The sequence below is a fragment of the Primulina eburnea genome, chromosome 2, assembly GCF_022965805.1.
Source record: "Primulina eburnea isolate SZY01 chromosome 2, ASM2296580v1, whole genome shotgun sequence".
Classification (NCBI taxonomy): domain Eukaryota; kingdom Viridiplantae; phylum Streptophyta; class Magnoliopsida; order Lamiales; family Gesneriaceae; genus Primulina; species Primulina eburnea.
This window is the reverse complement of record NC_133102.1, coordinates 45,224,721-45,239,488: the sequence shown is the minus strand read 5'-3', so window position 1 is coordinate 45,239,488 and position 14,768 is coordinate 45,224,721. Positions and strand designations below refer to the sequence as shown.

Sequence of the window (14,768 nt, the reverse complement as noted above, 5' to 3'; positions counted from 1 at the left end):
TTTGAAATATACCTTCAAATCCAACATGGATTAAAACACAAATTATGTGAAGGAAACCAAAAGATAATGAGAAATCGAATGATATTTTAGAATGTTAGGAGAAATGTGGAAGTTATTTTCGATAGTTCTGTGTGTGTGTGTACATACAATTTTAAGATACATTTTACCTTTTATTTTAAAAAATCTATACAATCGTAGTAATTTATTTTTAAAATATTATAAAATAAAATTAAAATGGCATATCAATGGATTTAAATTATAAAAAATTATAAAATATAAAATACATGATTAAATATTGACAAAAATTGTGTGAGACGGTCTCACGGGTCGTATTTTTTGAAGCAAATATCTTATTTGGGTCATCTATGAAAAAATATTACTTTTATACTAAGAGTATTACTTTTTATTTTGAATATTGATATGATTGACATGTCTCATAGATAAAGATTCGTGAGACCGTCTCACAATACATCTATTTTTAAATATTTGTCGAAAATATATATGAAATCCATCTATTTCAAATCTTCCTACTAAAATGCAATCTCAAACTCAATATTTTTTTTAAAAAAAGAAGAGTTTGTTAATTAAGGATAGAATAGTTACATATAAATCTTTTGATTGATTTGAAGAATCGAAGATAATAGTTAAATAGACATTAAAATATTCTGACTTTGTTTTTAAAATTAATAAATTGTTATTTATAATAATTAAAAAAAAACTAATTTCAAAGGTAATGTAATGAATCCTTTCGAAATTCAAATCGCAGACACAAGAAATTGTCGTATTTGATATCTAATGCATTAAAAGAAATTCAAATATATACACCAAAAAAATCACCCAAGATTCAAGTAATATTCCACACAGTAATCATCCTAATTAACATCAATTAATATAATAAAAAATTTGAAATGAACAATTGAAAAATCAAACACAATAGATATTTATTTACTATTAACTAATTACTATGTACTTAACCATTAATTAAGCACTCAAAATTTACCTTGATTAACCCTCATCGGCTGATTGTTTCCCCCAGAAACAATCATTTTCTGCTCCGGAACGGAGGGCATTATCGGAACAAAACTGTACACAGCTTGTTCCCTGCTGTCGCTTACCATGTATGGGCACGGAACAAACATGTACTGCAAGTTGTGGTACGCGCCTCCGTTACTTATAGCCGGAACCCGGTAACTAACCGCCGTCTCGGTCGAAGAATCCGTCGCACCATTCCGGCTGCTCGCGTGATTTCGTGCAGTTTCCTCAAACATACCCGGGATCTGCAGCAGATCCAGCGGTGGCCCGACGCTGGGCTGGTACTCCTTATCGAACCCGAACAGATAATCCGGGTTCAGAGGCAGATCCGGGCCTGATGCTTTTGCCGCCGTTGGGTTGATCATCGGGCCGGATTTGTCGAAGACGAAGATGCGGAGCCTGGCGGGCTTGGTTGAAATCCTCTGCATGCGGGAGTACTCGACCATCATGTGCTCCACATCCTCGTCGTTGATTAAAGATACCAGCGCGTCCAGATCTTCGCCGGGCAACTGGTACTTGATCGAGACCTCGGAGGATTCGTTTCTCTGGGAGAGGCTGATTAGCTTGGCCAGGATTTCGGAGAAGTTGACGTTGGGATCGACGGCAAGGATCTTGGTTTCGCCGCCAAAATAGGAAAGCTGGTGATCCGACGGCCTGGGTTGGATCTTGCCGCCATAACTGCACAGGAGTTTAACCTTTGAGCTGCCATTGCTAATGGTTGAGCTCTCATTGCTAATGGTTGAGCTCTGTCGCTCCATGGAGTCTTTTGTTTTCTTCTCTTCGAGTCGACTGGCTGGTCATTTGAAATGATGATAAATAGTCGAATCTTCCCCCTGTTTCTCGTATTTCCAAATATTCCCGTATATTTTAAAAAATTCTAATTTCACCCAAATAGTTAATATATACAATTTTAATATATAAATTATAAAATTAATATCGTCCCCTTTTTCTCAGTTTTGGACAAATCATTATGTTTCAAGCTCAATCCCCCTTTAATTTTCGATTATAAATTTTGGTATCATTCATATTAAATGTTTGTGTGTAATTAATTACTTTCGGTATAGTTCGAATTAAAAACTTTTAAAAACTACACTTAAGTTCCTTTGATAATAGAAATTTTAACTCGCATCCATAAATCAACTAAATTTTGTCACATGAAAAATCAGTCTTTTGAGTTTTTACACTACACTTATGTTCTTATTCTAATATATATAGTCAAACTTAATAAAATACATTATAGGAAACCATCATCATTTTTTGTACCCCAATTAAATAATTATTTTTATTAATCATATTTTTTAAAAAAATATATATTAAAATTTTAAGTATTAATCTAATCTCTTTTTTTTGGGAGGGTGTAGGGTATACAATTAATTATGTTTTTGTGCGCCTTCATGTGACTATCAATTAAGTGCGAAACGCTTATATAGTAAACTTTTTATTTGGAAAAAAGTTTAATCCGAATAAATTAATCTTTATATATAAAAAAATTAGTTTATATAAATGTCACGCACTCTAATAATTTGGTAAAAAAAATTGAGGTTGTCGTAATAATTTTGTCCTTCGAGGACAATTGAGAAATGGTGAAAAATTTGGGGACTGAAAATGAATTTCTGTATTTTGGGGGAAAAAGAGTGGCCCCTAACAATGGATAACATCGTAAAACAACATGGATGGCTGATGAAAAAAGGGGTCCACACGGAGAGAAATTTAAGGAAACGATGGGGTCCAAAGACTGATGGGGCAATTTTGTGGGAGACTACTATATCCGGATTCTTTTATTTTTCGGTTCCGATTTGGGGAATCATTTTTCCTATCAAAGGAAAAATTGCAATATTTGTGTTAATTTCTGATTATATTTGATCTTTGATTGATTTATTACAAGCAAAGAATCATATCTCACAATAGGGAAATTTAATTTATTATCGGTAATTTTGGATAACAATTTGCTGGAGTGGTTAATATCGTTACTCTATTTCATTATATTAAAATTAAGATTTTTTTTTATATAAGAAATCAAACGAGAGGAGCAAGTCCAAATCCCCATCCCCAAACTTACGATTCCTTGTGCAATCCTTGAGTCGGAGACATGCCGCATAAGATCTTTAATGCAATCTCAATTCGTCGTTCACGTTTTCGAGTTAGAACTCGGCCAGAAAATTAAAGAACTCCAAGTCCATGTCTGCTGGAAAACTTACAGGTCGTCTCATATTCCTATCCCATTGGAAAGATCTCCAATTAGTAGTCTATCAGATAAATAATATGTGAGTGTCGTGTTATCTATGGATACAGAGATGATATTCATTTATTGATCGAAATGAAACATATCAAAATTATATCTCAACCAATAAATAAACTTCGTCACAAAATGTTTTGTCTTACTTCTGCGAGACAATTCTTCATATGCGACAGAGAAAAAGTTTGTATATAAAACATTTTGTGAATTAATTTTTTTAAATAATAATATATAAAAAAAAAAGTTGAGGTAGGTGTCAGCTAAGGGTCGACTATCGTTGGTCTACAACACGAGTTTGCATATTATAAATCTGTAATGCATAATTTAATTGAAAAACTGAGTCAATAATTGAAAATAAGCGGCACTGGACATCGATAGGATTAAAGTCGATGTGGTGTCCATGGAATATTTCAAGATTATTAAGACAGATGCGTGTGTCTTAGATTCTTCGGGAAAATTTGTGTCGGAATATTTTTTTATTTTATATACACAAATTTATATATATTATATAATGGTTTATGAGATCCTACCTATGTGGTCACTACCTTCACTTCATTTCAACGGGTAAGATCTTGTCATACATATAATTTTAAAAAAAAATAGGTCCTATAGGTCCTATATATTTCATCCTATATATACTCGACTGCACATGCTCTTTTCTCCTGTTCGGCCATTAAGCACTGCTGGAAAGGTACTGGTTTCTGGCAGATCTTAAAACAAACTCAACATTTGGACGCCCAGGACATATCACTCTGGATGTCGGAAAAGCTAAGCAAGAATGAGTTCGAGATATTTGTGATGCGATCTTGGGCTATTTGGTGTGAGAGGCTTTGTCTTACTCATAGTTCGAAAGTGGATCCCCTTGTCTTCAATGTGGAGTGGAGCTCAAGCCTTCTGGCAGACTTTCAATCGGCACGCCAAGCCCTAAGGCTTGCCTCCTCACATGATCCAATTTGCTCTCCCAGATCCTGGAATGCTCCCCTGGTGAATACCCTACGCCTAGATGTTGATGCAGCTTTTAATGAAGACACCAATAGATATGCTCTTGGTGGGATAATCAGGAACCATGAGGGACAACCGATTCTTGTCTTTGGTCAGAAGATTGAGAAGCCTTCCTCGATTACTTTTGCTGAACTACTAGCTATTCTAGTTGGTGTTAACATCTCAAGGGATCATAACATCGGGATTCATCTTATTACCTCTGATTCTCTCCTCGCCGTGCAAGCAGTCATTGGTGTAGAAGAGAATCGTAGTTACACTGGGGCCCTAGCGTCTGAAATCCGTGGTCTACTGTCTCTTCTAGGGAGCCCTTCTCTTAGGCATGTTCGTCGGACTGCAAATCATGTTGCACATTCTATTGCTGTTTTTGCATGTTCCTCCCATTCCCCATTTGTTTGGAAGTGTGGAGATTTTCCTTTTTGGCTGATTAATCTTGTAATCAAGGATCTGACTCTTTTTCAATAAATTACAAGAATTTTTCACCGTCAAAAAAAAAAAATAATTTGATCAATGAACCAATATCATTCAACTCCCTTGAAAAATTCTTATATAATACAAAATCTTTTATAAAAAAAAATTAGTTAAATATTAAGTCATCAACCTTTCAAAAAACAAGCTAAGAAACTATTGCGTTAGAAATTCTAGTTACATGCATCTGAAATGCATCTGATCATGTTTTTTTTTACTTTTATTATATAAATTTTTTTTAAAAAAACTTCAAATCCTTGAATATATTATTTGTTTGAGAAATTACTATATCGGTTCTGTAATTTACACTTTTTTTAATTTTTGATCGTATCAACAATATATTTATATTTAATAAAATTATGTCTATTTGACATATTTGACTAAGGCTCTTGTGAGATGGTCTCACGAATCTTTATTGGTGAGACGGTTTAACTTTACCAATATTTACACTAAAAAATTATATTTTTCATGTGTGTATCAGATATGAGACTTGTATCATAAAATTGATTCGTGAGATCGTTTCATAAAAGTTTTTGTGTAATTTTAATTATGGATAGTTTCATATTTGACCCCACTTAATTTTTTTTAGTATAATTTTATTTGACGAAAAGACAAATGATGCAAAGAATTTGAAAATGTCTATTTTTATGAAATTTCTCCTTCTTAAATTGAAATTTGTGCTGGCTCCCATTTAAATATTATGAATAAGTTAAAACCGACATGTAATACGTGTATGATAAAATTTGAAAGAGTTATCTTTCAAAATAATATTTATAAAATTATTGTATTAGAAAATAATAGACTAATACCACATATCACTAACCTTACTAGAAAAGTTGAATATTTATCATATTGAAATAAATGAAGTATTAATTGTAGAAAAAAATTATTTTTTAGAGATCTTAATATTTATTAATGCAATATTAATGAATGATGCTTTTGCATATGTGATATCCAAATATAACAAACTTGAAATTTGCAATTTGTAAGTTGAAGGCTTTAATGATGATTATTCTTCTCCAACCAAAAACGTCAAGAAACGGAAGACGTTTATATATATGATTTTCATTTGTTTAAATACTTAATTAGTCAATTACTACTCATAAAACGTGTTCGAGTTACTAGAATATGTGAGCAGCTGATCAATGATCGTCAGGAGTACGAGTCTTTCAACCAAATATTTATCGGACGATCCAGTCGCTCATATTTATCCAGTACGGTTTATCTAGTTAGCATGATATATATTAACTCGTAGATTTATTTGATGTAAAATAAATAAAAATTGCAAATTTCGTCATATATCATAATTAGATAGGGGTATTTTAAAATTAATAGACAAAACCTAGATAACGTTTTACTACAAATATACTAATAAATTAGAAAAAAAAACTTGTGTGAGAAGGTTTCACGTCGTATTCGTGAGACGAATCTCTTATTTGAGTTATCGATGAAAAAATATTATTTTTTATATTGAGAGTATCGCTTTTTATTGTGAATATAGGTAGGACTGACATGTCGTACAGCTTAAAATCCGTGAAACGGTCTATTTTTGAACATTCAAAGAACCGTACCAAATAAAAGGATAAAATAATAATCTTCTTTAATGTATAACTGTTTGTCACGAAAATTTGCGGGCGTGCCAGGCACCTGTTCGTGCCAAATTTGTGAAAATAATCTGACTTCTTTTACCAAACGTTGTGTTTCTCGATTCGATCGTTCGTTCTAATTCCCTCGAAATGTCTCCAAAAATAAGAACATAAAATGAAGAATATACTGAAATTAAAGGTGGAATTCATAAACAACATCAATATTCATTATGCTGCCATGAATTTGATCGACATTTTTACAAGAAAGTCGGAGGAATATGCGAAATATGAAGAAACTAAAATACTGAAAAATGAAAAATGAGCGTGCAATTGATGATAGAATTCTGCAGAGCTTTTACTGTAGATTTTTTGTGTGTAGTTGTTGAGAGCCTTCTCTGATTCCTTCGTTCCCATTTTTGTACAACTCCCCTAAACGGTTTGGCCATTTTCCACGTCTATCCATTATGAGTCGTGGATCACCTCCTCCGTCATGGCCTTCAACTGACACTTTATGGGCTTGTTCATTGGGCCTTCTCATATTCTGCAGGCTTTTATATTGGATGGGTTTTCAAATATTTGGGCTAAACAACTGCCCCCCTAGCCAATTTGGGCCAATGGCCAATTTGGCCATTTTTGGCCCAATTTTGGCTATTTGGACATTTTACTAATTTGGCCCAATTTTGGCCAAACTAGCTATTATACACTGCGTAGAAATATATGGTTAAGAAGGAATGGTTCTGTGACTTGAATATGAATTGACCGAGACACATGTTTTCCTTCAATCGGGTTAAATCAAAGTGTGCATTCCCTGAACCCCCTAATTCATATCACCTTCCTCAAACCATTCTTTATCTCTTTCTTTCTCACTTCCCCCAAACCTCCATCGGTGCCCCCCGATTTTCTCGAAGAAATTGCCGCTCCATCGACTTTGTGATGCCATTCAAGTTTCTGAAAGTTGTCATCGTCAATCTCCTTCACATCAAACCACATCTTCTCGAGGTAGGTATATTTCACCATTTATCCAATCCCTCATCACAAAAACTTTGTAGAATATATCATATTTCATGATGCACTCAAGGTGTTCGTGAATATGTCAGAATGAGTTTTTTATGAGCAATACCTTGCAACACCCACTGCTTGCATCTCAACAGGACGGCTCCCTTGGCGCCCATATTCAAAACTTGGCATATAGCTAGTGCAACTTCTGTATTCCATGCGCTTAAAAGAAATGTACCAGCACAAGGAATGGTGATGCTCCACCCAAATTCACTGAGGATGAGATCTCATTTTCTGGAATCTTGGCAAGCCATAAATTAAAAAATGGCAAGATTCATTCCATCTCACAAAGAAGTGACACGTGCCACATCAATGACAACAATAGCACACACAAAGCATGGTTTTGTTGATCAACATCCCATTATTTCTAATGTGCTCCCATTTATTTCGCAGGAACATAGTTGGATAAATTGATGATTTATCTCAAAGGCCAATGCAAGCAGTATCTTAAATACCAATGGATATGGAAATTACCTCTTGCCTGTATGGCAAAATATTCACAGCAGACCCATTATCTATCAGCACCCTAGAAAACGGATTTCCATTCATGTGCGCTACAATGTAGAGTGCTTTGATATGTTTCGTCATTTCATTGGTAGGTCGCTTCATTAACACTCTTTTCTCTTCATCGATAAGAACATCAATGCTTTCATTCAAAATATCAGTTTGGATAGGTTCTGTACCACTTTGACTTCCAGGGAATACATCGGATTCAAACACCCTTTTGCGTTTGAATTCCTCTGGCAACATTAATGAGCCAGTGACACACTCAAACGAAACTAAAATCTGCCCCACTTTAAAAGTAGCTCTCTTGACAACATTACTGTCTTCCTCCGTTAACAAATCACCATCTTCCTCTTCTTTATCTTCAGTAGCCTTCCTCCCAAATTTTTTCTTCTCTCTTAGTGATTCCTCCACCTTAGATCTGCGCTCAGCAGCTTTTTCTCTCAACAAACGTCGTTTTTGGGTCCGAGAAAACGGTTTTGGGAACTTTAAATGCTCCACCCGTTTCCATACACCATTGAGGATTGCTCTGGGAGGAATAACAAAACGAGATTTTCTTTCATATCTATTATCGGTGTCTAGAGGTGGTGGTCTCTGTATTAGCTTCTGGAATGACTGTCGGTCACTCCTTCCCTCGCCATTCATTGACCCATGAAATGAAACCTTTCCAAGGTGCTGGTTCTCCGGCCTTTTGGCCATGGATCCCCTACTGTACCTCATATTCCTCCCACTATAATACATATCATTTCCACTGTGACAGCGGCATTTTCCATGAAAAGTTTCTGTCTTGTTCTCCTTTACCTCAAACATCATTTTCCGAGACAGTGTGGCATACCATGTGGAAGCAGTGCTGGTCAAGGAATTGGGGAACAAACGTAACTTGAAATTAGGAAAGTTCTCCAAATTTGCCAATTCCCCACACTGAATTGTAAACCTGGCCACATGTTCCACGCTGCACTGACCGTCTTCCCCGGAGTATAACGTGAAGTCTGGAATGCGGTATCCTCTTGGATAAGTGTTGTCACGATCCACAACATCAGAATACGGTTTATAGAATTCTGGTCGGTTGATTGGCCTCACTCCTGGGCCATACAACTCTTGAATAACATCACGTACCATCTCAAAATCTACCACTGGAGTTTGTCGTAACTGGTAAGGAGGATATATTGCCCCCCGAGTGTTATTCCCTGAACCTGGCGCTGAAAATCCACGCATTCCCCCATCACCATACATCACTGGATGTGAGTTAGGAGATGTCACAGAGAACATATTAGCAGTCATTTGTTTACTGTTATTGCAATTCTGGAATTTCAACCCCAACTCCTCGCCTTTTTTGTGCGGAGGAGTATATCTTCCTTCCTTGGCAGATTCAGGAATCAGTGCCTCCCCCAAGCGGCGACTTTCACCTGCTTGAGAAACTCCTAATCCTTGGCCTTGATCTTTCAGCGATTTAACATCAGTTTCTTGAAGTTTGTCATTCTCTGTAGTAACCACCTCGCCTTTTGCAGACTTTCTCCATTCCTTCATTTCTGCCACAAATTCCATCATGACAGTAGCGAAAGTCTGGTTCATTTCTCTGATATCACTGCGGATATTTTTCTCCATGGCCAACATAAAGTTCAGTGAAAGCCCATCACCACCAGAAACAACAGTTCCTTCCTTCATAGTCTCCTCTTCAAACTGGTGAACTAGCCTTTCCACCGTTCTTCCATCTGCATCAGTTTCCTGAAACTCTTCTTGTAAACGATGATCTTTCCCCAGTGATGGAGGAATTCTTTCACTCTTCTCAGTACGCTTTGGAGGCATTTGGTCCCACTGGGCGTGCCAACTTGTTTGTCACGAAAATTTGCGGGCGTGCCAGGCACCTGTTCGTGCCAAATTTGTGAAAATAATCTGACTTCTTTTACCAAACGTTGTGTTTCTCGATTCGATCGTTCGTTCTAATTCCCTCGAAATGTCTCCAAAAATAAGAACATAAAATGAAGAATATACTGAAATTAAAGGTGGAATTCATAAACAACATCAATATTCATTATGCTGCCATGAATTTGATCGACATTTTTACAAGAAAGTCAGAGGAATATGCGAAATATGAAGAAACTAAAATACTGGAAAATGAAAAATGAGCGTGCAATTGATGATAGAATTCTGCAGAGCTTTTACTGTAGATTTTTTGTGTGTAGTTGTTGAGAGCCTTCTCTGATTCCTTCGTTCCCATTTTTGTACAACTCCCCTAAACGGTTTGGCCATTTTCCACGTCTATCCATTATGAGTCGTGGATCACCTCCTCCGTCATGGCCTTCAACTGACACTTTATGGGCTTGTTCATTGGACCTTCTCATATTCTGCAGGCTTTTATATTGGATGGGTTTTCAAATATTTGGGCTAAACAATAACTAACAATTAACTACCGGAACAACGCTTGTCATGTGCGTGTGACACTAAAGTTTTTTATGTATTTTCTAACAAATAATTTAATTTATTTATGTTAATCATTTTAAAATCAGAATAAAAATTGTATTTATTTCATTTGATATTTATATAAAATTTGAATCTAGAGATCATATCACGAGAAGCCACTAAGATTTTCTAGTTTTATCAACCGTACGTACTCTTGTTGCAATAAATTAAAAACTAAAGCTAAAAATTTTTAAAAAAAATTATATTTTTATAATTTTAAAATCATAAAAAATTATGAAAGGTGTAAAAAAATTAAAATTTGAAAATATAGTTCAAGAAAGTGTCTCCACCGGTAGAGTGAGAGAATTTGTCCAATAGTCGTTATTTTGATTCTTCAATCAACATTTTTTCGGACAAGCATTTCATATAAAGTTTGCACAAAACAGTTTATTTGGCTAACAAAGTTTGCAGACTTACTGCGTTAACATGTGAGTTTATCCAATAAATATTGAAGTGTAACGAATGCAGATTCTATCATCATTATATATAACATGGTCGTGGTAGAAAAATAAAATCACTGGTGTTACACCATGACACCAAGTTGTATATATCTATATTATAAGTCCCGTATATATAATACTTGAAAAATATATTGACATAAAAATGAAAATTTTGAGCATGAACACTTGCAATTATTTAATTAATTAAGCACGTACATGAGATTATATTTGAAAATTTAAGATGCTTTTAGAATGAATATTCTTCTAGCTGTGATTGTATTATAAATTCTAAATCATGATCTTTTTCTTAAAAAATAATAATGCCAACACGACAACCTAAAAACAAATATTTAAGAATAAATGAATTAATATTTTAAATTTGCATGTGAGAGGAGGGTGAACTTTTAGTTAGTCACAGGAATACGAAGTATCCGCATGCAGTTGACACCCTATTTTCGACTGATAATTTTTTTTATATTTTATAATTATTGTACCTAAATTTTGTATATTTTTAAATTTCTCCATTGTTTGATGGACAAAATCACTCTTCACTGATTTTTCTTCTATTAAAATTCATAACTTATCTCATAATTATTATATGTCTGTCACTAGTACGTATCATAATATTTATAAAGTTCGGTCTTAAATCTATATAGATTTGCTGTCTAGTTAATAATTTTTTTATTATTGTCTAAAAATAATTTGTTAGTTTATGTGATAAAAATAAACAGACAAGTATATACATTTGTGATTACTTGGAATGAGAGTATCAACATGATCAACCAACCCCAAGATCAATCCAGAACCCTAGAGGGAAGCCTCCGTGCGACTCGCGGTCAGGGCCGGAGCCACATTCTCCTAAAGCTCGGGTGGTCTAATTTTTTTAAAAAAATTGTATATGTAAATTTTGTATAATTTTGGAATAATATGATATTATCCCGTGTAGATCAATTTAAAATATTAAAAGATTCTAGAGTTTAAAATTTCAGCCCGGACAATGCTACGCCCTTGCTCGCGGTGGACCTCTTTTCCGGTAAATCAAACGCGAAATGGGTGGAAAACCAATCCAGATGCAATAAACCGGTGAAAACAAAATTTGAAAATGAATAAAAAGGCAAATGGAGAGCTCGTGGTTTGGTCGACCTTTGTATCAATCAACCATAAAAGTGTCTATATTAAATTTTACATGCATGCACTATGAGCTGGTTTTGCACATGCATGTACTATTTATTTAACATCTAATTGCTACATATGACTCGAATATGCGTGTGCGTGTATATAATCTAAAAATAAAAAAAAATAATCAGAAAACACGAAAGAATAGAAAAATATGTTACCGGTCTTTCTTCTTGATCTTCGGTGCACAACAAGTACTATGAGTTGAGGCAAGAAAAATCTTTTTTTCGAATGCCAACTTTGCTTGTATGTAAGTGCTATACAAAATGACAATCGTCCTGATCAAGATACAACAACTCATATCCAGAATTGCAGCACCTCAAGTTCTGGATGTCAGTGAACAATATATGTCTGACAAAATAATCCTACTTGAATAATTAGTTTTATTTAATTATAAAAAAATCTTAAAACTCATCTATAAAATTTTAAATTTTAATATGGTCTCTAATTTTTTTAAATAAAATTAATTGATACAAATATATAATAGACAAAAATTAATCCATATTCTTTATTTTATTTTAAATGGGTGAGAGGTGTGGGACAATTATTGGAACGATGTATATGCATGTAACGATAGAGTACTGCTAGTGGTTATGGCTTGTGAACGATACATAAAAATAAATATGAAGGAGCCGATTCATCAAGCGAAGGGTCATGTTGAGTTTTTTTTTTTTTTAAATTAGCTTTTTACTTATATCAATTTTTAATAATATAGTATTTATTTATTTATTATAAATTTCATGCACTTTTTTCAAAACTATTTTTATGTGTTATTTACATCTCGTTGTTTTTAATTTTAAATATTAAAATGGATAATTGACCATTTCTAATTTATCAGAAAAGTATAATCTTCAAAACACTACCCGAATCTTTACTTCCTAAATAGTAAATCGCTCTCACAAATTGTATATTCAAACATAAATTCCAATTGATTACGCGATTGATTAGAAATGGCTATGATGCCTCAAAAAAAAGCTTGGATAGTAGAGTATGATGATGCCTACCAAGATGTCAGGTGTTCAATCTGTCTTTGTAATATCAGTTCTGAGTCTAGCAACATAGGGTTTATCCAATGTATTTACATGATCAGCATGATTTGCATGCTACTGCGTTAACCATTTGAGTTTGCTAAGAGCGTGTCCAAAATAGCGATTGCAGGTTCACAAGGTTTGAAAAAAGAAAGAAATAAATGGATGATGATAATTATGCAATACGCAACCAAAAGCTCAGAGCAGAGGATCTCAAATCTATTGAATTTGAATACATTTATTTATCATATATTTTAAATTCTTAAATGTCATTTTACCTTCTTTTTTTTTGAATCATTTATTGTATTTCAAACTCATCTTATATGCAATCATTTCAATTTGGTTATCAAATCCAAATACAATGAGATTAATCTCAAGTTTTTAAATAATATTTTTATTAAAAAAATACACAATAGTCATATTTTTTAATACATTATTAAAAAGGAATTTTTCCCTTTTTATTTAAAAAAAAAAACTTGAAGCATAAGTCCCGAAACCAAATTTTTTGGCTTCAGAAAAACTTTTCTTTTACATAACACCTCCATCCAGACATAATTTATTAGGCAATATAAATTTAAAAAACATTTATTAACTGAAAAACTTATTTATCCAAGCTTACTGATAAAATTATTTAATTTTTATGCACACATTTCTGAAATTACTATTAATTTTGTGGTTATAATTTGTCTCATGAATAATGTCAAAATAGAAAATTTCATGTTACATTTAGGACCCAAACAAAGCCCAATAATTGAATTGTACGATATGGGCATATATCGGGCTTCTGTGGAAAAATGAACCAGAAACACAACATTTTCATAGTTCCCTTAAAAATGAACCAGAAACACAACATTTTCATAGTTCCCTTAGTCCGCAGGATCGATGTTCAATCAAATAAATACAATGCAAGGTATAATTTGATAAAATTTAATTTTCGAACCAACATACAGTATAAATTCACCAGTTCCTTGTTATCGCGAACCGTTTTGGTGTGTCGAAAACAAAGTTTATTTCTAATTTTACTCATGCATAATTTGTTCTACAACTTGAATGGTCTGAACTTACTAGTTATAATCTTCATGTCTCACTTTATCTTCTTGATTTTTCTTCTATTTTATCTCAAAATTAACGTATTTTTTTTAAATTATATAGTAAGTAAAATTACATGAACACGTGGAAATCATGTGCTATGAATATTGATATGAATTAAAATTGTGTGAGCTAGACGTTTTCGTGGGTCGTATTTTGTGAGACAGATATCTTATTTGGGTCATCAATGAAAAAATATTACTTTTTATGCTAACAGTATTACTTTTTATTGTGAATATCGATAAAATTGATTAATTTCAAAGATAAAAATCCGTAAAACCGTCTGTCTACTCTTAAAAATAAGCATGGGTTGGTTTATGCTCGTTTAAAAATTTGTTTTGGGATGTCAGTTAGGCCATGCTAAACAGCAAGTTCCCGAGGGGATAGCGTGCCAGTCTGTAACTGGATATGTAGTCCCATGAAACCTGTGCCTATTTAATTCTTTCTTGTTTGGAAGGAAGAAAGATAAGTCAACCCCATCATAACGTAGCTCACCAATCAATAAAATTCTAAAATGCGGAAATTATAATTTTAGTTTTAATAGTTCTAGTATTAGTTTATAACTTACCCATATATAATTATATAATCGTATAATATAACACAAGTGCAACCATAAAAAAAATAAGAAAATACAGATGACGACTTCTTCTTGTTACTTTTACGGCATTCTTGATTGGTGTTGAGCTAACTATAG

General features: G+C 33.5%; 1 protein-coding gene across 1 annotated transcript; it reads left to right on the top strand.

Moving 5' to 3' along the window:
• Positions 1-4,024: 4,024 nt before the first annotated feature.
• On the top strand, positions 4,025-4,732 carry LOC140824365 (uncharacterized). The gene has a single exon (XM_073185961.1). It carries the CDS (start codon positions 4,025-4,027, stop codon positions 4,730-4,732), a length of 708 nt encoding a protein of 235 aa, XP_073042062.1.
• The last annotated feature ends 10,036 nt before the right edge of the window (positions 4,733-14,768 follow it).

What these genes read in the sequence shown, in the direction of transcription:
- LOC140824365 (XM_073185961.1), top strand. Translation starts at nt 4,025, where the DNA reads ATGTCGGAAAAGCTAAGCAAGAATGAGTTCGAGATATTTGTGATGCGA.